The sequence below is a fragment of the Dendrobates tinctorius genome, unplaced genomic scaffold, assembly GCF_039654945.1.
Source record: "Dendrobates tinctorius isolate UK_male_01 unplaced genomic scaffold, ASM3965494v1 ptg000165l, whole genome shotgun sequence".
Lineage (NCBI taxonomy): Eukaryota > Metazoa > Chordata > Amphibia > Anura > Dendrobatidae > Dendrobates > Dendrobates tinctorius.
The window spans coordinates 18,441,843-18,469,337 of record NW_027361832.1 but is presented as its reverse complement, the minus strand read 5'-3'; the positions used below and the strand labels follow the sequence as shown (position 1 = coordinate 18,469,337).

Sequence of the window (27,495 nt, the reverse complement as noted above, 5' to 3'; positions counted from 1 at the left end):
ATGTGCCCAAACAGTGGTTCCCCCCCACATATCAGGTATCAGCGTACTCAGGACAAATTGTACAATAACTTTCCAGTCCAATTTCTCCTGTTACCCTTGGTAAAATAAAAAAATTGAACCTGAAGTAATTTTTTTGTGAAAAAAAGTTAAATGTTCATTTTTTTTTTTTTTTTTTTTTTTTAAACATTCAAAAAATTCCTGTGAAGCACCTGAAGGGTTAATAAACTTCTTGAATCTGGTTTTGAGCACCTTGAGGGGTGCAGTTTTTAGAATGGTGTCACTTTTGGGTATTTTCTATCATATAGACCTCTCAAAGTGACTTCAAATGTGATGTGGTCCGTAAAAATAAAATGGTGTTGTAAAAATGAGAAATCGCTGGTCAACTTTTAACCCTTATAACTTCCTAACAAAAAAATATTTTTGTTCCCAAATTGTGCTGATGTAAAATAAACATGTGGGAAATGTTAGTTATCATGTTTTTTGCGTGCCGTATCTCTGTGATTTAAGGGCATAAAAATTCAAAGTTGGAAAGTTGTGAAATTTTCAAAATTTTTGCCAAATTTCCATTTTTTTCACAAACGCAAGTTATATGAATGAAATTTTACCACTAACATGATGTGCAATATGTCACTAGAAAACAATGTCAGAATTGCCTAGATCCGTTTAAGCGTTCCTGAGTTATGACCTCATAAAGGGACAGTGGTCAGAATTGTAAAAATTGGCCCGGGAGTTAACGTGCAAACCACCCTTGGTAGTAAAGGGGTTAATCAATTGGGAATTTCACCAAAAAATGCTTTTCAGACTTTTTTGAAAATCACATCTATGGAGAATACAAGTGCCTAGTAAATGCACACCTACTTACCCCCGCCAGCTGGTGTGCGCCGGTGGCTCGGGAGGAATAGGGATCAGACCATTAACAATGCTACCATTAGCTATTGAAGAAAGATGGAAATTGGCCTAAAGTTCAGGTGACCGTAACTGTTGGGAGCCAAAATCCATTTATTGTCATTTGTGAAACAGAATTATCTCCTTAAAGGAAATCTGTGGTGGTGGAGATTTTTTTTTTTTTTTTTAAATAATTTTCTTCAATTAAACGGCAAAACAAATAACCCTAGTCACATAACGGTTTATGAGAACTCTCGGTACAGGATGAATGGAGTCTCCAAACACTAGATTATGTCACCAGAGCGCACCAAGTAGCCCGGAGACATATCTGGTGATGATGGCACTAAAAACCTGACACGGGATACAAATATGTCAGTAAGACGCAGTAACACCGGCCAGGATGAGATTAGTGGCACCATATATGGCTTGGCATAGTTCTCGGAGTGTGCAGAGAAAATCCTCCAATAATAGGCAAATATGTGATAAAAAAAAATAAATTGTGCCAATAGGAGAAAAAAAAGAGATCTAACCCAATCCTAACTGAGCACTGCGCCATAGAAGTGGGCCATCACCTGGCTGATATTGGGGAAGTTGCCTAATTCCTACCACTACCAAGTGTAGTCCACACTGAAGAAATTCCCACACCTCTGATCCCACCCGTTTCATCAGAGATAAAGGACTCATCAGGGAAGTAAGCTGTGGGAGGCCCAATATTATGGTAAAACAAAATGCGGGACCTCATTAAAGAGGGTTTTCCCACGAGCAAAGTTAATTTTAATCAATAGATCTTTTGAATAATAAGTTCCACAATTGGATGTTATAACTAGAAAAAGTCATGGCCCGCACATCCCGATGTTTCTACTTCGATCTAATGCAAAAACTTACAAACTGAACATGAGGTTCTTGGATTAATATTCTGATCAGACTGTATGAAGCACAATGTCACGGCAAATCTCCCAGTGGGTCCCTAGCCTGAAAGGTGCAGGGTCTTGCATAACCCACCGTCACAGTGACCGTGCACCAGCAGGGCGGGCGACCTGAGGCACCACAGCACCCATGCTCCAAGGCAGAGTCCCTCACATCATGGGGATTGTACTCTTATTACACTAATCTGACTTTTCAGGAACAAAATCGGAGAGACTTTAAAATCACTAATGTGTCTCCGGCCTTACTCATCCCCAGGGCTATTGAGGGTTATAATATCTCTCCGCATCCTACACCCCCACCCAGAGTGTTTTTTAAAGATGTGCCACTGTAATTTAATACATTTATTAAAGGTTAAGTTTTATTAGTACTTCTCCTGTATCAGTGCCTTTCTTCTGCTGCATTCGTCATAAGGTTTAATTGGCCATTTTTGTAAATAATCCTTTATAGCTTGCATTAGTTTTATAAGTAGAGTACGAAGTGTCCCTCGTTCTTTAATCCCTGTTTCCTGTATTTCAGGTGGAGTGTTATGACCATGACAATGATGGCTCGCATGACTTGATTGGAATATTTCAGGCCACTATGTCCAAACTAAAGGAAGCAAGTCGCTCAATGCCAGTAAGTGGTCCACGGCTCTTGAATACACTTGTCATCCCTCTTTAATGAGTGTAAAGGTTGTAAAGTAACAGCCATTGTTGTAGCTCAATGTTTCTCCATTCCAGAATTCCTACAATCACCACAACTCGCCCCCAGGACTTATCTAACATATGCTGGTGGCGGATTAACAGTAGTCAGGGCCTAAGCTTTGTAGAGGGCATGGACCCCCAACACCCTAAGTATCACGTGATGTGTCACATGATTCAGAAGTGACGAGCTGGCAAAAGAGCACAAGGTCAATGCACATTGTAAGGAGAGGCGACACCAGCACCTTCCCCGCAAATTACTTGTGACAACCGGCACATGCTCAAGTACAGCAGGGACTAGTCGGTCCCTGACTTGCAGCCTTTTTCTTCACCTTGTCAAACCTTCATGTCGACATCCTAATACCGGGACTCTGTAACTGCAGTTTTCCGCACTTATAATCGCCACCCTGAAAATAAAAAAGACGAGCGCCAACCATTAATGTTTTTGGCTATTATGTCACTTGAAGCAAGGATCACTGAGCTATGGCTTGCCTTTGGACACGTGATACGCAGAGAGCAATCACTGGAGAAGGACATCATGTTCAGAAGAATAGAAGGAACGAGGCGAAGAAGTGCCCACCTATTATTAACACTAGTTCCCACCCGGGGGGCTAGTTCTATTATTAACTACGTTATATCGTATGGACTAAACCTATTGTCCTTTATCTTATACTGTTGCTGAACTGTTTATTTTTATGAACAATACTTATCTGATCCCTAGTCTAAAGGCCCCTTTACATTTAGCGATGCACCAGCGATCCGACCCGGTCAGGATGGCTGGTGCATCGCTAAATGATCGCTAGTGAGCTGTCACACAGGCAGATCTCACAGCGATGCAGCAGCGATACAGCGCACGATACTTACCTTTCACACACAGCGATCCTGACGTCCTCCCGCCCGCCTCCACGCGTTGCTCGTCGGCGCCAGCAGGAAGCCCAGCAGGAAGCGCCCGACGAGAAATGGAGCCGGACATTCTCGCGCGATCAGCGATGGACAGCGGGGGAGCTGGTTGGAGGTAAGTATCACACATAGCAATATCGCTATAACGTCACAAAAACGGTGACGTTATAGCGATATTGCTAGCGATAACCCCTTAAGGGTACCGTTACACTTAGCGATGCACCAGCGATCCCGACAACGATATGGATCGCTGGTGCATCGCTAAGTTGTCGCTAGGGAGCTGCCACACAGGCAGATCTCACCAGCGACATAGCAGGGGTCAGGGGTGGCTACTTACTTGTCAGACGCGGCGATCCTGACGTCCTCCCGCCCGCGTCCACGCGTCGCTCGTCGGTGCCACAGGAAGCGCCTGACGAGAAATGGTCCAGGACGTTCTCGCGCGACCAGCGATGAGCAGCGGGGGAGCCGGTCGGAGGTAAGTATCAGACATCGCGATATCGCTAGCAATATCGCTATAACGTCACAAAATCGGTGACGTTACAGCGATATTGCTATGTGTAACGGGGGCTTAATCTTCTGCTTACCTTGCACTATGCACTGCGCAATATATATTAACAATTTACATTACCATCATACATTTATAGAAGATGCACAATACTATTCACATTACATGTAAACATAACGCTGTACACAAAGTGAGATTGTTGTCTTCAGGGGTAGGAACACAGCAGCGCAGTCCATCATTATTCTTACACAAGATCGATCTTCCTACAGGGCGTTCATCCATCAAGTCGCCATGGCTCAACATCGATCCAAAGGCTGTTAAATAATTAATAATTATGCAACCCACTATTACAAATGTAATGTAAATTGATGAGCCAGCGCTGTGCACCCTGTTAACTAGAATTAGCGACTTTTTCCCGACCAATAAATATATTAGCCACTGTACGCCTACCTACAATTCATTACTAGTCACTCTCCTGCATCCTCAGTGCCCACCACTGTGCTCCTCCTGCTCCCTCGATGCCTTATATTTACATGCTCCCCTCTTCCAAACCCATTATGTCATGTCCTCCCTCCCAAACAAATATGGAGATTTTTCTAATTGGCTGCCATTTATACTGTATAATACAGTTACTTCTCACATACTGTCATGAATGATTTTGTTCATGGTTTCCACCAATCTCCACCATTATTACTCTACCTTAAAGGGAATCTGTCACCAGGTTTTGTCACCTTATCATAGAATAACCTAATAATCTACCAGTTCTCTGAATGCTGAGCGCTCTATAACCCTGCCCACACCATTGATTGGCAGCTTTCTGCCCATGCACAATACACACAGAGAGCAGCCAATCAGTAGTGTGGGCGTGGTTATACAGAGAACTGGTAGATCTGCAGCAGAGAAAACTGCTTTTATCAAAATGACAGCAAACAGTCTAGAAAGTGACACATCACTGGAATTGGAGTCTATACCCAGGGCCGGTGTCTCCACATGGGCAAGTGCTGGGACCCTGAGCAAGCGGGGGGGAGGGTCAATTCTGTATGGTGCACTATATGAGGCCCATTATTCTGTATTGAGCACTATATGGAGTTCATTATTCTGTATGGAGCCTTACAGTTGTGGCCAAAAGTATTGACACCCCTGCAATTCTGTCAGATAATACTCAGTTTCTTCCTGAAAATGATTGCAAACACAAATTCTTTGGTATTATTATCTTCATTTAATTTGTCTTAAATGAAAAAACACAAAAGAGAATGAAGCAAAAAGCAAAACATTGATCATTTCACACAAAACTCCAAAAATGGGCCAGACAAAAGTATTGGCACCCTCAGCCTAATACTTGGTTGCACAACCTTTAGCCAAAATAACTGCGACCAACCGCTTCCGGTAACCATCAATGAGTTTCTTACAATGCTCTGCTGGAATTTTAGACCATTCTTCTTTGGCAAACTGCTCCAGGTCCATGATATTTGAAGGGTGCCTTCTCCAAACTGCCATTTTTAGATCTCTCCACAGGTGTTCTATGGGATTCAGGTCTGGACCCATTGCTGGCCACCTTAGATGTCTCCAGTGCTTTCTCTCAAACCATTTTCTAGTGCTTTTTGAAGTGTGTTTTGGGTCATTGTCCTTCTGGAAGACACATGACCTCTGAGGGAGACCCAGCTTTCTCACAATGGGCCCTACATTATGCTGCAAAATTTGTTGGTAGTCTTCAGACTTCATAATGTGATGCACACGGTCAAGCAGTCCAGTGCCAGAGGCAGCAAAGCAACCCCAAAACATCAGGGAACCTCCGCCATGCTTGACTGTAGGGACCGTGTTCTTTTCTTTGAATGCCTTTTTTTCTCCTGTTAACTCTATGTTGATGCCTTTGCCCAAAAAGCTCTACTTTTGTCTCATCTGATCAGAGAACATTCTTCCAAAACGTTTTAGGCTTTTTCAGGTAAGTTTTGGCAAACTTCAGCCTGGCTTTTTTATGTCTCGGGGTAAGAAGTGGGGTCTTCCTGGGTCTCCTACCATACAGTCCCTTTTCATTCAGACGCCGACGGATAGTACGGGTTGACACTGTTGTACCCTCGGACTGCAGGGCAGCTTGAACTTGTTTGGATGTTAGTCGAGGTTCTTTATCCAACATCCGCACAATCTTGCTTTGAAATCTCTTGACAATTTTTCTTTTCCGTCCACATCTAGGGAGGTTAGCCACAGTGCCATGGGCTTTAAACTTCTTGATGACACTGCGCACGGTAGACACAGGAACATTCAGGTCTTTGGAGATGGACTTGTAGCCTTGAGATTGCTCATGCTTCCTCACAATTTGGTTTCTCAAGTCCTCAGACAGTTCTTTTGTCTTCTTTCTTTTCTCCATGCTCAATGTGGTACACACAAGGACACAGGACATAGGTTAAGTCAACGTTAATCCATGTCAACTGGTTGCAAGTGTGATTTAGTTATTGCCAACACCTGTTAGGTGCCACAGGTAAGTTACAGGTGCTGTTAATTACACAAATTAGAGAAGCATCAAATGATTTTTCGAACAGTGCCAATACTTTTGTCCATCCTCTTTTTTATGTTTGGTGTGGAATTATGTCCAATTTGGCTTTAGGACAATTCTTTTTGTGTTTTTTCATTTTAAGACAAATTAAATGAAGATAATACCAAAGAATTTGTGTTTGCAATCATTTTCAGGAAGAAACTGAGTATTATCTGACAGAATTGCAGGGGTGTCAATACTTTTGGCCACAACTGTACATAGGGAAAATTATTCTGTATGGAGCATTATATGGGGCTCATTATTCTGTATGGAGCAATATATTGGGCTCATTCTGTATGGAGCACTATATGAGGCCCATTATTCTGTATGGACCAATATGTTGGGGCCATTACTCTGTATGGAGCACTATATGGGGCACATTATTCTGTATGGAGCATTATATTTGGGCCATTCTGTATGGAGTATTATATGGGGCCTATTTTGTATGGCACAATATATGGGCCCATTAGTCTGTATGGAGCAATATATGGGGCTCATTATTCTGTATGGAGCAATATATGGGGCTCATTATTCTGTATGGAGCACTATATGGGGCCCATTATTCTGTATGGACCAATATATGGCCCATTATTCTGTATGGAGCATTATATGGGGGCCATTATTCTGTATGGAGTAATATATGGGACTCATTCTCCATGGAGCAATATATGGGGCTCATTCTGTATGGACCACTATATGGGGCCCATTATTCTGTATGGAGCAATATATGGGGCTCATTTGGTATGGAGAATTATATGGGGCCCATTATTCTGTATGGAGCAAGATATGGGGTTAATTCTGTATGGAGCAATATATGGGGCTCATTATTCTGTATGGAGCAAGATATGGGGCTCATTATTCTGTATGGAGCAAGATATGGGGCTCATTATTCTGTATGGAGCAAGATATGGGGCTCATTATTCTGTATGGAGCAATATATGGGGCTCATTATTCTGTATGGAGCAATATATGGGGCTCATTATTCTGTATGGAGCAATATATGGGGCTCATTATTCTGTATGGAGCAATATATGGGGCTCATTATTCTGTATGGAGCAAGATATGGGGTTCATTCTGTATGGAGCAATATATGGGGCTCATTATTCTGTATGGAGCAATATATGGGGCTCATTATTCTGTATGGAGCAATATATGGGGCTCATTCTGTATGGAGCAATATATGGCAATATATGGGGCTCATTATTCTGTATGGAGCAATATATGGGGCTCATTATTCTGTATTGAGCATTATATGGGGCCCATTATTCTGTGGAGCATTATGAGGCTCATTATTCTGTATGGAGCATTATATGGGGCCCATTATTCTGTATGGAGCATTATGAGAGGCTCATTATTCTGTATGGAGTATTATATGGGGCTCATTATTCTGTATGGAGTATTATATGGGGCTCATTATTCTGTTTGGAGCATTATATGGGGCCCATTATTCTGTATGGAGCACTATGTGGTGCCCATAATACTGTATGGAGGACTATACTGTCTGGTCTAAAATGGCACAGGGCACGCACTGTGCGCTGTGAGAATTCGCCGGTTTCTGAGCTATTGTAGAATTCAGTATTTATATCACTCATTATAGTGTAAGAAGTAGGTGAAATCTTTGGCATTGTACAATATCTATATTTCTCTGCCGTATCTGTGCATCATGAATTGTGATATGTGTTAAAGGGGGCCCCCCTGAGACTCTTTCAACAGGTGCCCATGAAAACCTGGGGCCGGCCCTGTCTCTGCCCCTACTGCTCTCAGGTGCGGAAGGAAAAACCAGGTGACAGATTCCTGTTAGGTCTATGTATAAATTATGTGGAATACACTTTTTTTAATTTTAAAGTTTTTTTTTTTTTTTTTTTTTTTTCTCTGTAGGTGGAATATGACTGCATAAACGAAAAGAAGAAACAGAAGAAGAAAAGCTACAGAAATTCTGGGGTGGTCAGTGTGAAAACTTGCCAAGTAGGTGGAGTGATATTTTTATATTTGGAGAAATTAGTTAATTGCTATTAACTCGCCCTACTTTAAGGGAATCAGTCAGTGGAAAACTACCTACAGTTTACACCAGTTTTTTTTTTTTTTTCTTATTTTTTTCGAAGTCACTACTTGTATTAAAAAAACAAAATTAGAACTCTTGCATTTTTGTCAACATGGGGGAAAAACTTTGACAGATAACACCTCTATACACAGCTGGTAACACAGAATTCACCAATTACAATAGGGGATGTCATCGCTTACCCGCTCCCTCTCCTTTTACAATGGTTTTGCACATTTAGATGCTTCAATAAAAAACATTTGGTTCTGAGTCTAAGGCCGGGGTCACACTTGCGAGAAACTAGCACGAGTCTCGCGTCTCAATACCCGGCACTGCCGCCGACACTCGGGACCGCAGTGTGCGGCTGCATGTATTTCTGTGCAGTTAAGTGCTCCAGTCTGAGTGCCGACGGAGATGCCAGGTATTGAGACACGAGACTCGTGCGAGTTTCTCGCAAGTGTGACCCCGGCCTTTGAGAGATTTCTTCCCAGAACCAGTACTGTCTCGCCATGTGTCTGAACATAGGGACTCCATTTGCTCCCATTGATGGTCACTGTACTGTACATTGTTGTGCGGCTAAGGCAGGGCTTCACAGGAGATCATGACTTTTTTATTATATATAGCAATATGAAATCAAAATTTCCTACAAGAACTAAACAAGATGCAGTGAAAAATCAAAAAAACACTTGGAAATTTCCTTATTTTTCAAAGAAAAGCAGTTTTTTCCAATGAAGCTAACATTAAATGATTCAGAAATACACTCTATACATTGTTAATGTGGTAAATGACTATTCTAGCTGCAAACATCTGGTTTGTAATTAAATATCTTCATAGGTGTTTAGAGGCCCATTTCCAACAACCACCACTCCAGTGTTCTTATGGTACTTTGTGTTTGCTAACTGTGTAAGAAGGCTAATGGATGGATAGAATACCCTTGAAAACCCTTGTGCAAGTATGTTAGCACAACTGAAATTGTTTGGCAGTTTAGAGAAGCTATAAACCTGAACTTCCTTTGAGCTAGTTGAGAATCTGGAGCATTACTTTTGTTGGTTCCATTAAACTCTCAAAATGGCCAGAAAAAAAGAACTTTCATGTGAAACTCGACAGTCTATTCTTGTACTTTAGAAATGAAGGCTATTCCATGTGAGAAATTGCCAAGAAACTGAAGATTTCCTACAACGGTGTGTACTACTCCCTTCAGGGGAGAGCACAAACAGGCTCTAACCAGAGTAGAAAGAGAAGTGGGAGGCCCCGCTGCACAACTGAGCAACAAGACAAGTACATTAGAGTCTGTAGTTTGAGAAATCGATGCCTCACAGGTCCTCAACTGGCAGCTTCATTAAATAGTACCCCTCTCCATAATCTTTGAAAATTCTTGGAGAACAGGAGAAGTGCCAGAAGACTGGAGAAGAGCAAATGTTGTTCCTATCTTCAAAAAGGGGAAGAAGGTGGACTCAGGCAACTATAGGCCGGTGAGTCTGACTTCTATACCAGGAAAGATCTTTGAACAAATTATTAAACAACATGTATGTCAATACCTGGATAAGAATGAAGTGATTAAACAGAGTCAGCATGGGTTTGTAACTAATAAGTCATGTCAGACTAACTTAATTTCCTTCTATGACGGTATCACTGATTGGGTGGATCAAGGAAATGCTGTAGATATAGTATATCTTGACTTCAGCAAAGCATTTGACAAAGTCTCTCATACAATCCTTATTGAAAAAATGACTAAGTATGGAATGAACAAGGCAACTGTTAGGTGGATTCATAACTGGCTTAGTGATCGGACCCAAAGAGTTGTCGTAAATGGCTGCACATCCAGTTGGAAGAATGTCTCAAGTGGGGTACCACAGGGCTCTGTCCTGGGCCCTGTATTGTTCAACATCTTTATCAACGATTTAGATGAAGGAATTGAGGGTAAACTGATTAAATTTGCTGATGACACAAAGCTAGGAGGGATAGCTAGTACTAGAGAAGAGAGAGAGAGGATTCAAAAAGATTTAAATAAACTGGAGAAGTGGGCAGCAACTAACAGAATGGTTTTTAACAGGGAGAAATGCAAAGTACTACATCTGGGCAATAAAAATGAAAAAAGCATATATAGAATGGGAGGAATAGGGCTAAGTGACAGCACATGTGAAAAAGACTTGGGTATACTAATAGATCACAGACTGAATATGAGTCAACAGTGTGATGCAGCAGCAAAAAAGGCAAATGCAATTCTAGGATGTATTAACAGAAGCATACAGTCTAGATCACGTGAAGTCATTATTTCCCTCTACTCCTCTTTGGTCAGACCTCATCTGGAATATTGTGTCCAGTTTTGGGCACCACATTTTAAAAAAGACATCAACAAACTGGAGCAAGTTCAGAAAAGAGCGACCAGAATGGTGACCGGTCTGCAAACCCTGTCTTATGAGGAAAGGTTGCAGGATTTGGGAATGTTTAGTTTGCAAAAGAGAAGACTGAGAGGAGACTTAATAGCTGTCTACAAATATCTAAAGGGCTGTCACATTGTAGAAGGATCAACTTTATTCTCATTTGCACAAGGAAAGACTAGAAGCAATGGGATGAAACTGAATGGGAAGAGACACAGATTAGATATTAGAAAAACTTTTTGACAGTTAGAGTGATCAATGAGTGGAACAGGCTGCCACGAGAAGTGGTGAGTTCTCCTTCAATGGAAGTCTTCAAACAGAGGCTGGACAGACATCTGACTGGGATGATTTAGCGAATCCTGCTTTGAGCAGGGGGTTGGACCAGATGGCCCAGGAGGTCCCTTCCAACTCTACGGTTCTATGATTCTAGTACACGCAAAATGCCAATGTCAACGTCTACAGTGAAGAGGCGACTCTGGAATGCTGGCCTTCAGGGCCGAGTGGCAAAGAAAGTCATGTCTGAGACTGGCTAATAAAAGGAAAAGATTAATATGGGCAAAAGAGCACAGACATTGGACAGCGGAAGATTGGAAAAAAGTGTTATGGACTGACGAATCCAAGTTTGAGGTGTTTGGATCACACAGAAGAACATTTGTGAGATGCAGAACAACTGAAAAGATGCTGGAAGAGTGCCTGACTCCATCTGTCAAGCATGGTGGAGGTAATGTGATGGTCTGGGGTTGCTTTGGTGCTGGTAAAGTGGGAGATTTGTACAAGGTAAAAGGGATTTTGAATAAGAAAGGCTATCACTCCATTTTGCAACGCCATGCCATACCCTGTGGACAGCGCTTGATTGGGGCCAATTTCATCCTACAACAGGACAATGACCCAAGGCACACTTCCAAATTATGCAAGAACGATATAGGGAAGAAGCAGGCAGCTGGTATTCTATCTGTAATGGAGTGGCCAGCGCAGTCACCAGGTCTCAACCCCATTCAGCTGTTGTGGAAGCAGCTTGACCGTATGGTACACAAAAAGTGCCCATCAAGCCAAACCAACTTGTGGGAGGTGCTTCTGGAAGCATGGGGTGAAATTTCTCCAGAGAATGCCAAAGGTCTGCAATGCTGTATTTGCTGCAAAGGGAGCATTCTTTGACAAAAGCAAAGTTTGAAGGAGAAAATTATTACAAACAAAAATCTTTTTTTCGAAACTTGTCAATGTCTGGACTAGATTTTAAATTCATTTGGCAACTCATTTGATTAATAAAAGTATGAGTTTTCATGGAAAACACAATTGTCTGGGTTACCCCAAACTTTTGAATGGTAGTGTATATGTAATTCAAATCACTCCTCCATTCCCAATTTAAAATGAAGCAATCTATACATGTTCAGTACTGCTCTGTCACTAATGTCTGAGCTATCAAAGTATTTATTAGATTATTTAACCACAAGGTAAAAGCTGTTATGAAAAAAAAAAAAAATAATTGAAACACCAAGATTTCAGTTTTTCAGTCAAATCAAGCAAAATATATGTATCCTAAAATTAAAAACTACAGCTTTTCACACATAAAAGTATGGTGATACAACCAATTTATTTTTTACGTTTAGAAAGTTTTAAAATGTTACCGCAAGTCACTAAAATAATAAAATGTGATCATAAGTTTGAGCATGCCATAATCGTACTGACCTGAAGTATGAAGCTGTCAAGTAATTTTTATCACACAATCAACTCTATGAAAATAACCCCCCCCCCCCAAAAAAAAAAAAAAAAAATGACGGAATTGCATTTTTCTTTTCAACATTTCTCCCCTCTTGGAATTAATAGTTTCACATTTTTCAGTATATGATATGATAAAATGATTGGCGTCTTACAAAGTACAACTCTTTCCACAAAATCAGTCCCTCATTCATCTGTGTAGACACATGGCTTGGGGAATGGGGGGAAATAGTTGAGCTTGAGATGAGCTATCCTTTTGGTTGAAATTTACGAAGTGGTTGCAATTCCCCATTTTAAGGATCCGGTTTCATGAGGGAATATGTTCAGGGAAAGCCCTAAACATATCCATGAGGTCCCGTGCAACCAGCTTTTCTAACACCTCAAAAGCTCAATTTAACTGATGCCCCCCTTTAAAATTATTCTGCTTTTGACATACGTTTGTCCATTTTTGGAAGAAACAGAATTAATCTAAAAAATCCGTTACCTATGTAAGGCAAACCATTGATTATCAAGGGGTCCGGCTGGGTTCCATTATAAGTTTGTTTTTAGAATGGAAGTAAACATTCTGTAGGATGGGCTCTACATGAGACCTAACGGGACCAAGAAAGTCCCCAGAATTAATGAGGGGTCTTAGCTTCTAGTTGCAGAAGTTACTTTTTGCATTTATTCGTTTGGAACAAACAAGCAAAAAAAACAGAATGTCAAAAACATTGGTGTGACTACAGCCTTACTTTTCCTGCTGTATAAATAACCTTTTAGTAAGGGGTCAATGACTAGTTTAAGGGACTTTTTTGTGCGGCAGTTTTTAGATCATAGTGGCAGCTTTGGTAAAATGATCACAATTGTGTATTTCTCCATTACTTATCTCTGATTTGTCTCTTTACAGATCATAGTGGAATACACATTTCTTGACTATATTATGGGAGGATGTCAGATGAACTTTGTGGTGAGTACGTGACCTGAACTACATCATGACCCGGAAAATTACATCAGTGGCCAACACAACTGTAATGTTCATTAACACAACAGATGCATGAATGTAATATCCTAAGTAAAGAATGCGACGCAGAGCTGCATAGACGTTATCCTGGTATTATTGGCATCCCCTGACAATCTAATGTCAGCTCGGCCTCGCTACATTTCCGTGATGTTTGCCATCCGCATGAAAGAAAGGTCAGACGTGTAAGCGTTTAAGCTGTCAGATCGATTATTTCTCCGGAGATACCGACTTTATTAAACTAAATGCATGGTGTAATGAGCCAAACATTACAGATATCAATCAGTGGGGGGCTTTTTACTTAATTTTATCCCACCATCAGTTTTATTTTTTTCACCTTGTATACAGAGAAACGTAAGAAGAAACAAAAAAAGTGAGCTGAAATAGAATGAAAAAGGCAGATTGACATTTTTTTTTAATGACAAGCACTATATGGTAATAATAACATGTTAACTTAATTCTGAACTGCAAACACTGACTTCTCCCGGAAGTTTGTTTTACAGTTTGGAGTGAGAGACTCACTCTGCGGGAGGGCACTCTGCTTCCTTTGGCAGCCCCCTAGCCCTCACTATGACTGTTTTACACCACCAAAGTTTGGATACCCATTGACTTCTTGGGTTCGGGTAGAGTTCTGGTACCCAAACTGAACTTTGGAATAAAGTTTGGTTGAACCCGAGCATTCACTGGTCCGATCATCCCTAGTCAGTGCTCAATGAAGCTGGGAGTACGATCCCTGGCTTCATAGATGCACTGAGCATGTCCAGGGAGCACAGCCGCGCGGAGCATGTCCAGGGAGCACAGCCGCGCGGAGCATGTCCAGGGAGCACAGCCGCGCGGAGCATGTCCAGGGAGCACAGCCGCGCGGAGCATGTCCAGGGAGCACAGCCGCGCGGAGCATGTCCAGGGAGCACAGCCGCGCGGAGCATGTCCAGGGAGCACAGCCGCGCGTGCAGTGTTCTTCTTCCAGTTATTGTCTTCAGTGGACAGCAGTTAATGTGCTCTTCTGACATGTGCGGTGCAGCTGTGAAGATGGGGGAAGGCACAGCTGCGCACCAACCTGAATGGACAAAAGTGAGTGAGATTTGCAAGGAGTTGGAGCTTACATTGCAAATCATGTTATCACACCCACAGGGACGTGATAACATGAATAGTGGGATGTCTAGTTTGGGAAAAACAATGTCTGCTTAAAAGGGTTGTCCCACAAATAAAGTTAACTTTAATCGATAGATCTTGGAATAAAAATAAGTTCCACAGTTGGATGTGAAGGAAGCTCCCCAGGATCTATGGTATGATCAGACCAGGAGAGGGAGGACTGGGAGCTTGCATCGCATCCAAATGAAAACCACTTTGGGCTGAGTTCATTGATCCACAGGTGGGTGCATGAATACGCTGGTGAGCACAGCAGATGTCCACAAGAAGAAAAAGTTCGTTCAGCACACCGGCATAAATGAAAAAAACTTTATTAGGCTAATATGCCATATTAATATGCAAAAAACACCTGACGCGTTTCCGGTGCACAAAGGCACCCTTAGTCATAGGTAAATAAAAACAATATGCAGAGAAAAATATATACAGGTTACAAACCAATCACAAAGCTTGCAATTAATTACAAAAAGTGGCAACACATGAAAGGAAAAGTGAACAGTTCCTTGCAATGATACAGATCACTCCAGGATTGAAGTTCCCTAGAGAAAAAAAAAAAAAAGGTACAATAATATAAATGGATATATCTAAAAGTAATTAAATAACTCCAAGGTAATCTTCCAATGGAAAATGGATTTTCTGCGCAGAAATGAATGATTCCATGCGAAAGGTGTGAATGAGTGCCTATGGACAATATAAAGTTAGTCAGAATCAAAGAGATTTTTTTTTTTTTCACCTCAAAAATAATTTATAGATGCGCAGAAATGAGTGGTTCCATGCAAAAGGTATAAATAGTTACCTACAAACAATATATGGAATTAATAACAATCAAATGGAGTTTTTGCACGTATAATAAAATATTTCATGCAGAGAGTATGAATGAGTGCTTGCGAACAATATAAAGAATTAGTCAACAAAAAAAAAACAAAAAAAAAAGCAGCAGGGGCACATGTATAAGACTATCTCAGCACGGGAACATTTTATTTACACACATCCAATTGTGGAAGGTATTAACATTCCAAGATCTAGTGATTAAAGTGGACTTTGCGGGAAAAGTCCTTTATCTAATCTGTTACTAATTACATGTAACAAACTGGTTTTTTTAATGTTTTTCACGGGTGTTTCCGAATTTATGTAATCTTTGCACTTTACGACTGATTTTTTTTTTTTTTTTTTTCAGGATGTGGTGTCCTTGAGTAAAGTCCATTGTGAATTTTTAGGAAGGATGTGTGTTGCCATACTATATGGAATGGCTGTAGGTTTTACATCCTGATATCTGATGTTTTAGGATTCTGATTACTGACCTCCATTTGCTACCATTACAATAGGTGGGAATTGATTTCACTGGATCTAATGGCGATCCGAGGTCTCCAGATTCTCTGCATTACATCAGTCCCAATGGAGTCAATGAGTACCTGCATGCCATCTGGTCGGTGGGCTTGGTAATACAAGATTATGACACGTAAGTCTTGGTTCCTCATTCCTCCTTGTCTTTAGAATAGTAAGTAAATAATTGGGCAATCCAAAGTTTTTCTTTTCTGGAGTTCTATAACATTATTGTATACCTACAGTGGGTGCGGAAAGTATTCAGACCCTTTTAAATTTTTCACTCTTTGTTTCATTGCAGCCATTTGGTAAATTCAAAAAAGTTCAATTTTTTTTTCTCATTAATGTACACTCTGCACCCCATCTTGACGGAAAAAAAACAAATGTGGAATTTTTTGCAAATTTATTAAAAAAGAAAGACTGAAATATCACATTTAAAGGGGTCTGAATACTTTCCGTACCCACTGTATGATATAGGTGCAGGGATTGCAATTGTACCCAGCCCCTGGAGACTAGGTGTGCCCGAAAGGTCACTTTTTCCCCATATGGAACGACTATTACTGTTAAAGGCCTATGTTAGTTGGGGGCCCTGTTGGAGGTTTTGCATTCGGGCCCACAAGCTACACCACTGATTGTACCCATATTAGATATAGAAGTGCGCTGCCCGCTCACTCTGGAAACACTTATCTGGTCTGAGCTCTGTTTTCAGTATAGAGACAACACGATAGACAAACGGGATGATGTGAAACCGCCTATATAATAATGCACAACCTGCAATTTCAATGTCTACCACAAGAAGGCAGTCTATAACCATAAGTGCAAAAATCCAACAAATATTTGCAGGCTGTCAAGAAGAAACACTAAAAGGAATAAAGTAGAACCAAGGGATGTAAGGAACTATTCAACTCCACGAACATGTGGGGTTATAAAATAAGCCTCCAAGAAAGACAGATGATACTAGATAAAAAGGTAGTAGGTGTCCTTTTTAAGCAGACACCTAAAGAGTTACCACAATAATGCAGTCAAATATAATGCAGCAGGGAGTCAGGGACTGATGAGCGTTTCGCTTGGAACACTTCACCCGGGGGTGAGATACACACTTGCATACAGGGAGTGCTGTGATCCTGACCTCCTTAAACATTAGCAGGATCAGAAGTCACATGCCCCACAGTCCGAGCACACACAGAAGAGACCAGTGCTCGCAGATGAAGCAAGGCAAGAAGGAAGACCAGTGCTGACAGATCTCCCCCTCCTCCCAGTAGAGAAACAAGCAAGGTGCAGTGGTAACACGCAAGCGAGAGGTGAACACGTCATGAGTGAAAAGAGCACAACTCCTAAGTGCTGTGAAAACACGACTGTGAATGGCAGCTTTGGTCATGCGCAACCAAACTGGGACCTTGGCTCAGTGAATAAAATATCCACAGTAAATCCACCGTAAAATCATGAGATGTACACTCCATGGGAGTATCGCTTGTAGCATAAGTGTGAAGGGTATATAGAAAATTGTCTGTATCTAAAAGAAAAAAAAAACAATTGTAAATGTGAGATGTTGGTGGTGAATGTGGAATGTATAGAATAAAAAAATAACTGGCATCAGGGTTTTGGAGCAAGTTGTGGTCAACCCAGCAGGCCTCATGTGTCCTTTGGCTTTATCATCAAGCCAGTGATGAGCGAACCTACTGGGATAAGGTGTTATCTGAGCATGCTCGGGTGCTGACCGAGTGTCTTTGGCGTGCTCGAAAAATAAGTTCTAGTCCCCGTGCCTGCATGTCTTCTAGCTGTTAGACAGCCGCAACACATGCAACAGTCCCTGCATGTGTTGCGGCTGTTGAACAGCAGCGAGACATGCAGGCACGGGGAATAGAACATAGTATTCGATCACGCAGAAGACACAAGGTTAGCACCCGAGCATGCTCAGATAACACCTTATCCCAGCACATTCACTCATCACTACTTTGAGCCACTTGGTGCATACAGTGACGCGTGTCCCCTGTTTACCATTGGAAGAGGTGGTTGCGCTTGAAAATGAAGCCTGCAGTAATCTCGAGGGGGGGGGGGGGGGGGGGGAGAGTTAAGTGATGTATCCCACTTTTCAAAGTGCTGTTGTCATTCCACCTATAGCTAATGGCTTTAGGCCACAAGATACAAATAAATTCAGTTACTGCACTTTGTAATCGCTGCCTGCCAAGTAATACAGGTCTATTGGAAAGCACACGTGTCCTGGAGTGCAGACATATCCGCCATGTACAAGACCACACCTGCCTGCTGTAAAGCATCGGAAATATTCCCTCATTCACAGGGCAGCGACACACAAAGTTTTTAAAGTCGTATAAGGCCACGTGTATAAGTTGAGTATTTGGTGAATTTTTTTTTTTTAACCCCGTATCTATAAGCCCAAACCAGGAGTGTGTAGAAAATACCGAAGTGACGTGTTTCCATTATACTTTTTCCTCAGACTTTTCCACTCCTGGTTTTGGCTTCTAAATACTGAAGTAAGAAAAACTCACCAAACACTCAATGTGTGAAGAGTTGGGAACCACCACTATTTTTCATAGCAATACATTAATATTATTTGTAAATGTTCCTTCATTTTCTGCGTTTGTTCCTTGGTTTCATTTCTAGGGATAAAATGTTCCCGGCCTTTGGCTTTGGAGCTCAGATACCACCGACTGGGCAGGTAATGGCTGTAGGGAATGTATAACATGCACAATTATAGATTTATAGTGTTTAAGGTTGGCTTTGGACATACGTCCATTGAGTTGATCCTATCGCCTAACATATTGTTCTGTGGGATACTGGGATAAATCAATGCGATTGTTGCTGCAAAATGATTTTATCTGACCTCAAAGAGGAGATGGTCTGTCTAAGGCCGGTTTCACATTAGCGCTTTTTAAGCGCACGCACGGCTGGGGGTAGCTCCGCCCCCGAGCCGGCTCTCTGCCCGGCGTGCCCGCCCCTTGCTTGTATCGCCGCCTACTAGCGGACAGCGGCGCCTGCGATCGGCGCACCCTATCTTTAGCATAGGGTGCGCAGATCGTGCGCAGGCCGTGCGCTAGTTGCGCTTTGACCTGCGCTGCGCACTTTTGACGGTGCGCCGTGCACGCCAAAATCCGAAAAGTTTGATTTTGGCGCGCACGGCGCACCGTCAAAGGTGCGCAGCGCAGGTCAAAGCGCAACTAGCGCACGGCCTGCGCACGATCTGCGCACCCTATGCTAAAGATAGGGTGCGCCGATCGCAGGCGCCGCTGTCCGCTAGTAGGCGGCGATACAAGCAAGGGGCGGGCACGCCGGGCAGAGAGCCGGCTCGGGGGCGGAGCTACCCCCGGCCGTGCGTGCGCTTAAAAAGCGCTAATGTGAAACCGGCCTAAGGGCTCATACTCATCTGTGTTTAAAACGGATGAATGCAATCTGAAAAAAAAAAATTGTATTGTGACTAATGTTGTTCAATGATTCCCTGCTAATTTGTGCTTTTTTTTTTATTATTATTTTTTTTTTATTTGTTTGATTTTTTTCTCAGTCTCATCAAGCTGAGAAAAATAAGAGTAAAAAACATGCAGCCACTCACAGCCTGTTATCAGATGAGACTCTCGAATACAAGTCAAAGGGTGCGAGAATAAAAAAAAATATCGCATGGCACACGGACCATGCATGTGGTGTTCAATTTTTACGCACCCATCTCATAGGAAACTCGAAATGTTATCAGCCAAGTACAGTAAGCTCACAACATCAGAATAGAATAGATATATACATATGTCAGGGGCCTGTATAATTAGTGCTGTGCATGTATAGTTTAATGTACATGTATTTAGTTAAAAAATAAATAACTAAAAGAAGAAAATGACATTCGGTTCCCCTAACTTTTCTTAACCAGTTGAGGGAAAGCAGACAGCTGGGGGCTGAAGTTTATAGTCTGGGAAGGGGGTAATAAACATGGAACTTCCCAGGCTATTAATATCAACTCACAGCTGCATGCTTAGTCTTTACTGGTTATCAACAAGGGGTGACCCCCCCCCCCCCCCTATAAAAAAAGACACGGGGCTACCCCATAATTAATAGCCAGAAAAAGCTAGGAAGACAGCGGAGGGCTAATATTAATGGCATAGGAAGGGGCCCCTTCCCAGGCTAAGAACATCAGCCCTCAGCTGCCCCCAGAAAGAAGCATCCATTAGATGCGCTAGTTCTGGCGCTTAGCCTCTGCTCTTCCCACTTGCCCTGTCAGCTTTGACATCAAGCCCAGGAGTTAGTAATGGAGAAGCATCCATAAGACACCCCCCATTACTAACCCCATAGTCAAATGTAATAAAGACACAGACCTTTATTTGGAATAAAAACTTCCCAACCCTCTTTTACCCATTTATAAATGTAAAAATTCAAATACTAAAACCCCATATTCCTCACCTGTCCACAGATAATCCCTGTGTCACTGGTATTCAGAGCCGATGAAAATTCTCACGATGGGAGCAATGAACTCCGGTGACCTTACTAATGTCAGCGCTATTTATCTAACTGACGATTTATCACTGCCGATTTTGCAAGTTTTCCCACCGACAAAGCTAACAGGTCTGTGAGACTCAGAATTCTTGCTGGTTGGTCAGGAATCAAATGCATATTTCATGCAATAAAATGCATTTTAATTATTTAAAAATCGTACAAGGTGATTTTCTGTTTTTTAGATCCTGTCTCTCACAGTTGAAGTGTACCTACGATAACAATTACAGACCTCTCCATTCTTTGTAGGTGGGAAAACTTGCAAAATCGGCAGTGCATCAAATACTTATATTCCCCACGGTATCTATCCAAGATTGCTTTTTTATTAGTATACTAGCATGAAATTACAGAATTACTGTATATAAAAGCTGATGTTAAAAATGCATGTCATACGGATGCTAGGTGAGAAAAATCGCACTGTACTCGCATGACACTCGTCCTACTTCTCGGGGACATCGGACTGATTTTATTTATGCCGATGAGTGTGAGCCCTTAGGGAAGAGTCAGATGGCAGCACATTGCACGCACTGGCCATTGGCTCTGCCAGCCCGAGCGTGACGGCTGCATAGTTATACATGCTGTCACACTCGGGTTGGGGCAGCCAACAGCCAGTCCGAGCATTGCGATGCAACTATCGTCCGTGTTATACGGCCATCTGACTCTTCTCTTATGCAGCTTCTTCTTTTTTTATCTCTTAATAGGCGTTGTCCACCTTTCTGAACAATTTATTTTTCACTACTTAAATGTATTTTGGGCCAAAAATCGTTTTTACCATTGGCTTGCTTTCAAAAATGTTTGCACCCTTCTCATTTGCCGGCTCTTTTGTTTCTCAGCTTTGCCATGGTCTGTGGTAATAAATCAACTGAGAGGAGACTGAGAAAGGAAAGATTTAAAAAAGGTTACAGTCTCCCTGTCTGACATCATAGCGTACTTACTGACGGATTCTGAGTTACCTCGTTCTGAAGCCAGCAATGTATAGTAATAACACCTAACTGTAAAAGTGATTATTAGCCCCAACGACATGCCTTGGGGTACTTTCCTCCCCCCCAAAAGTGGACAGCCCTTTTAAAAAACCTGTTTATTTTCTATTAATTTTCACACATTGTGAGAGACTGGATTTCTTTGGCTGAATTGACATGTGAGCTCTTCTGACCCTTCATTTTAGTGATCGGTGTGTCTTAGCGTCCACATGCCTCTTATCAAAACTTTTCATATGTCAATATTACGTATTAAAAGCTTTTTTTTAAAGTGTAGTTTAACCTCAAACTATAAAACTTGTTACGTCTCTAAAGCTGTATGAAGCAATGCATGCTAATCTATCATCCTCAGTTTTTTATTTATCTATATTCTTTCTGTTGTAGGTTTCACATGAATTCCCGATAAATTTTAACCCATCCAACCCATTTTGTGCTGGTAAGTGTTTATGCAGTCAGGGTTTTATGTTGGAATACTCACATTGCAGGAGAATGGTTGAACTTGATAAATGATGCCTTAGGACTAGTACGCAAAAAAACTGATGTCTGAATGAGTGCGATCGGTGTTTTTCACGGATAGCACTCATACCTAGAATAGTGAATGGCGTCATTTACATGTGCGTGATTTTAATCATACTGACTGGTTCATGCAAAATCTCAGTCATGTCCGATGGTTATCCGAGTGTCGGATCCAAATCGGCAATGGAAGTCTACTAGTCAGTGAAAAAAATCGGACCGCATTCACTTCTTCCGAGTGCAGTCCGATTTTTATGGACAGAGAAGTTGGAAAAGCGTTTTTTTTTTTTTCACGTATAAAAAAGTGATGAAACTCTGAGCACATTCAGACCAAAATCACTGATGAAACGTGTTCTGTTTTTCATCGTACATGAAAAAAAAACTGAAGCAAATGAGGTCTAACTGTTAGCACACATGGCATTCCTGATGTGAGGCCTCAAGGTGCCGCGGAAAGAAAAATTCATCTTTCCCAGTTGCCTTTCCATGGATAATAAATCTTCGGGTTGTGCACAGAGGGCCCTGCCCCACCATGAGGTGACCCCGTGATGGTGGCACTGTGCTGTTTTGCTGTGTGCACACATGAGTCTAGGCACGTGTGGCAGTCAAGGGATATACTGTATATATACCACCCTCTGACTCTCCACATCCTGAATGTGTCTTGTGGCTGTTTTTAAGGCTCCGTACTTTGTTAGGTTTATCTCCTTTGTACTAGATGGACTTATTTTTGTTTATTCAACTTCATGAATTGGCGCAGTCCACGTGTGGCATAAAAATAACATCATGGGCATGATCACATGTCATTTTCTCCATTTTTATATCTGTGGTAATGGCCCGGATGGGGGGTGGTCCACTGCTTACCGCGCACAGACGACACAGAGACGAGACGGAGGCAGATTTTCGGGTACAACAGGTCCGAGTTTATTGGCCGTCCTCCTGACGACCGTAGCCATACACCGCAGCACCTTCACAGCTCTCCGTATCCAGGCCCGGGTTCCTGCACCTTCCCTCTGTCGTAGTGACGCTCCTCATGGCTCTTTCACTGGGGCTGCCCTAGGCCTATCTACCGCCAGCGCTTCACCAGTCCGAGGTCGTCGTCCAATTGGTACCCCCGGGGCCTCGTCTGTTCTGCGGTTCTTCGTGTCGGGGCCACCCCCCTGACTGCCTTCTCTCCTCAGTCCCCTGGTCGAGCTCTCCACTGCTGTCTCTTCTCCTTCACTGTCTCTTCTCCTCCTGAGCTCCTCCCAGGACTAGAACCCTCTGGAACCCCATCCTGTCCTATTTATCCCCTCCCTCGGGAATTTCCCTCCTGGGTTCCTGTCTCCCCGCCCCCCATGACTAAGCGGTTTCTAAAGCCATAAACTGCTGTCAAGTCCTGTACTCGCGCGCCACGCTCCCCCCTGCCAGCTTGTGGTCAAGCTAAGGTACTGCACTCCTTTTCCATATTCCCCAGCTGTTTCCCTTCTGTCATTACAAACATCACAGTGCACAAACCGTCCCTTCTTCCTACAGACAAGTCCGTCCGTCAGGTCACCTTCCCTACATATCAATAGGGTGAAATCCACAGTAAGCACACAGAAATAAAGGGGTGAAATCTCTGACATTTAAACACAGGTTTTTGTGGTGTTGATCCCATGCCAATAATCCACAGCGGTTTACGGCATGATGTGGGGAATTTATCAAGACTGGAGTTTCATGTACTGGTTTTGACCCAAAAGAAATGTAATTCTTTGCCAGCTATGTGAGATGGCGAAGATTTCAGCTGCAGCTTTATCCACTTTCTGCCTCGTATAGAGTTGTCTCGGTTGTTGGTCTTCACTTTTTGCTAAGCTTCAGCCAGACGGTGATAAATTCCCCCTAATTGTGCATAGATGGTTGTTTTGAAAATCTTATCCTCATCTAACAGATGAAAATCAGTGCAGAAAAACTTTGATGCTGCGGATTCTCCTATTAGTAGCATGCACTCTACACTAGGGAAATGCCACAGATTTTCACTGTGGATTTCACCCCTAGACTGAAGGAGCCGGTGTGATCTATGCATCAACGTCTGTTACAGGATTATAGTAACTAATTATTGTAGCTATGTGTAGTCTTTTTGATGAGTTTTGTTTTTTTTTTTTTTTAAAGCAGAAACTGAGCAATGCTTTCAAGTTTTTGAGGGTTTTTGAAATTTGGAGTAGGATTTGGAGTGTTTCCGTTCCGGTTCCTCTCCGCTTCTGTTGGTGGTTGATGATAATGATTATTTATATAGCACCATTGATTCCATGGTGCTGTACATGAGAAGGGGTTTCATACAAATTACAGATATCACTTACAGTAAACAAACTAACAATCACAGACTAATACAGAGGGGAGAGGACCCTGCCATTGCAGGCTTACATTCTACAGGATGGTGGGGAAGGAGACAGTAGGTTGGGGGGTTGTGGCAGCTCCAGTGTTAGAGAGGTGCTAGCTCCATTGGTGAAGAGGCAGCGGGGATCATTGCAGGCTGTAGGCTTTCCTGAAGAGGTGAGTTTTCAGGTTCCATCTGAAAGATTCAAATGTGGTTGATAGTTGGATGTGTTGGGGCAAAGAATTCCAGAGGATGGGGGATATTTGGGAGAAGTCTTGGAGGCGGTTGGGTGAGGAACGAATAAGTGTGGATGAGAGAAGGAGGTCTTAAGAGGATTGGAGAGTACGTGAGGGAAGGTATTGATTAGTTCAGAGATATATGGAGGAGACAGGTTGCAGATGGCCTTGTAGGTCAGTATTAATTTAAACTGGATACGCTGAAGGAATGGGAGCCAGAGAAAATATTTGCAGAGGGGAGAAGCGGAGGAGTAGCGAGGAGGAAGATGAATTAGTCGGGCAATTAAGGATGGATTGGAGAGGTGTGAGAGTGTTAGAAGGTAGGCCACAGAAAAGGACGTTTCAGTAGTCAAGGAGGGAGATAATGAGGGCATGCACAAGCATTTTAGTAGATTTGAGGGTTGAGGAAAGAACAAATTCTGGAAATATTTTTGAGCTGGAAGCGACAGGAGGTGGAAAGAGCTTGGATGCGGTTTGAAGGACAGGGCAGAGTCAAGAGTTATTCCGAGGCAGCGGACTTCTGGTACAGGGGAAAGCGTGATGTTGTTAATTGTGGTAGATAGGTCAGGTAAGGAAGATCTGTGAGATGGAGGAAAGATGATTTCAGATTTGTCCACACTGAGTTTGAGGAAGCGAGAAGAGAAGAAGTAGGATATGGCTTATAGACACTCCGGGATTCTGGACAGCAGAGAGGTGACGTCTGGGCCAGAGAGGTACAGTGCTGTGCAAATTAATTGGGACAAAGCATTTTATTTAAGTAAAATCGTAAGTTGGTTACCAGTCAGTGCTTCAAACCAGTTTTAACTGCATTGAACAGGTGTGAGTGCCTGGTTTGAATCACTGACTGGTAACCAACTTACAATTTTACTTAAAAAAATGCTTTGTCCCAATTAATTTGCACAGCACTGTAGATCTGAGTGTCATCAGCATAAAGGTGGTACTGGACTCTATGGGACTTTGAGTTGCCCCAGGCCAAGTGTATAGATTGAGAAGAGTAGGGGTCCTAGAACAGAGCCTTGGGGGACTCCAGAGAGAGAGTGGGATGAGGAGGTAGTGTGGGAGACGCTGAATGTGCGGTTGGAAAGGTATGAGGAGATCCAGGATAGGGCGAGGTCTTTTGATGCCAAAGGAGGAGAGGTTGTTGTTGTTATTGTCTTATTGTTGTTCAGTCTTAGATTAGCGCTGCAGTTTTTGGAGCCTAAGCCTGAAGTGGATCTAGCTGGAAGAAGTCCTGATTTTTAATTTCCCATTTCTTTTGAATCCAATTCTCGTTTTGGTAAAAAAACTGACGTAAAAAAACTGCCATGGTGTCTGAAACCACCGGTAATCTTTAATTGTGTAGTGTCTTCGTACAATATTATGTTCACACTTCATCTCTCCTATGATTGCAGGTATTGAGGGCATTGTAGATGCATATCGTAAATGCCTCCCTCAAGTAAAACTATATGGGCCCACCAACTTTTCTCCAATCATCAATCACGTGGCCAGATTTGCTGCAGCTGCTGCCCAACAACAGACCGCCTCTGTAAGTGTGGTGCAGGGAACATGCAGCCCTCTCAGTCTTGTATTGTCAGTCCTGTCATTTCTATTCTCAGACCTCTCACTAATGTCCATAATCTCCCATGTCGCTTTGCCCTGGCCCGTAAGTATATTGAGTGTAAAGCAGGTGTCATGCAGACGCACACTCCGGTGCCGGCCCCAGTGCCAGGTATTGAGGTGAGAGATTCATGCGAGTTTCTCGCATTCCAGTGTAACACTGGCCTAACTGATGTAAACAGTAACAGAAGGTCCCTACTGATCACTATGCTGTCTGTGTTCTGTTATGTGTCCGTCATTAGTATTTAGGACAAAAAAAGTTCTGGATGATGCTTTTTTTCTTACGTTCTGACACATAACATAACTCAGACACGGATAATAATCAGTGGGGGTCCCTCTGCTTTCATTTAGACTAGTTATGCAACAAATCCATCTTGGACATTAATCCATTTGACTGTTCCTCAAAACGGAACACAGAAATGTAAAGTCCAAATGGAAGTGTGAACATAGCCTAACCTTATATTGGATACAGTTTCCAAATTCAAAGTGTTTGGCCTCTATAACCTCACACAAGAAATCCAGTATATAAAGATCAACAGTCTTTATTTTCTTTATTCAAGGCCTTTGCCTATTTACCCAATTTAACCCAAAATTATATATATTTTTTTGTTGTTATTTTGTTACGTCTTAGATAAGTCTCCAAATGTTTCCCAATATTTGATAGCTGGTCCCTTGTGCTAATTCTCACACTAATACCTGTATTCTCATACTGATTACTTGTCCTGTAAAATCCAACGTCTTTATTCAATATAACATTAAAATTGGCAGCAGGGAGGGACCCTTGTCCGTCCCATGTGCTCTTTCCCTCCCTGCAGCCAATTTTAATGTTATATTGAATAAAAACGTTGGATTTTACAGGACCACATGTGCATTTTGTCATGGGAGCACCCGGTTTCCTATGGCTTGATTGCTCAGTCCTGCATTTTAATATATACCGTTGTTTTTTGCAGGCACCGCATTTATTTCTCATACTTATTACTTGTCTCTCGTGTCTCGGTGCATCCAGGAGAACTGTATTTCACATGTGTAAATCTGACATTCTGTATTTCACAGCAATACTTTGTGCTCATGATTATAACTGATGGGGTGATAACGGATCTTGATCAGACTCGGCACGCCATCGTAAACGCTGCCAAACTCCCAATGTCTATCATCATAATTGGTGTTGGTGGTGCGGACTTTAGTGCCATGGAATTTTTGGATGGAGACAACGGAGGGCTACGATCACCTACTGGAGAGATGGCTATAAGAGACATCGTACAATTTGTGCCTTTCAGGAAGTTTGCACAGGTTTGTCTATTGCCTAAATGTATAATCACGTTAAGGCT

General features: G+C 42.3%; 1 protein-coding gene across 2 annotated transcripts in view; it reads left to right on the top strand.

Annotated features, from left to right (window-relative positions):
* CPNE3 (copine 3) overlaps positions 1 to 27,495 on the top strand; it is a 120,856-nt gene that overhangs the window by 82,256 nt on the left and 11,105 nt on the right. For both annotated transcript variants that reach the window (XM_073550541.1, XM_073550542.1), the window contains exons 8-15: positions 2,329 to 2,427; positions 8,306 to 8,392; positions 13,449 to 13,508; positions 16,031 to 16,164; positions 18,651 to 18,705; positions 21,878 to 21,929; positions 25,963 to 26,096; positions 27,221 to 27,457. In XM_073550541.1, coding sequence (XP_073406642.1) covers positions 2,329 to 2,427; positions 8,306 to 8,392; positions 13,449 to 13,508; positions 16,031 to 16,164; positions 18,651 to 18,705; positions 21,878 to 21,929; positions 25,963 to 26,096; positions 27,221 to 27,457 — 858 coding nt within the window. The remainder of the gene's footprint in view (positions 1 to 2,328; positions 2,428 to 8,305; positions 8,393 to 13,448; positions 13,509 to 16,030; positions 16,165 to 18,650; positions 18,706 to 21,877; positions 21,930 to 25,962; positions 26,097 to 27,220; positions 27,458 to 27,495) is intronic.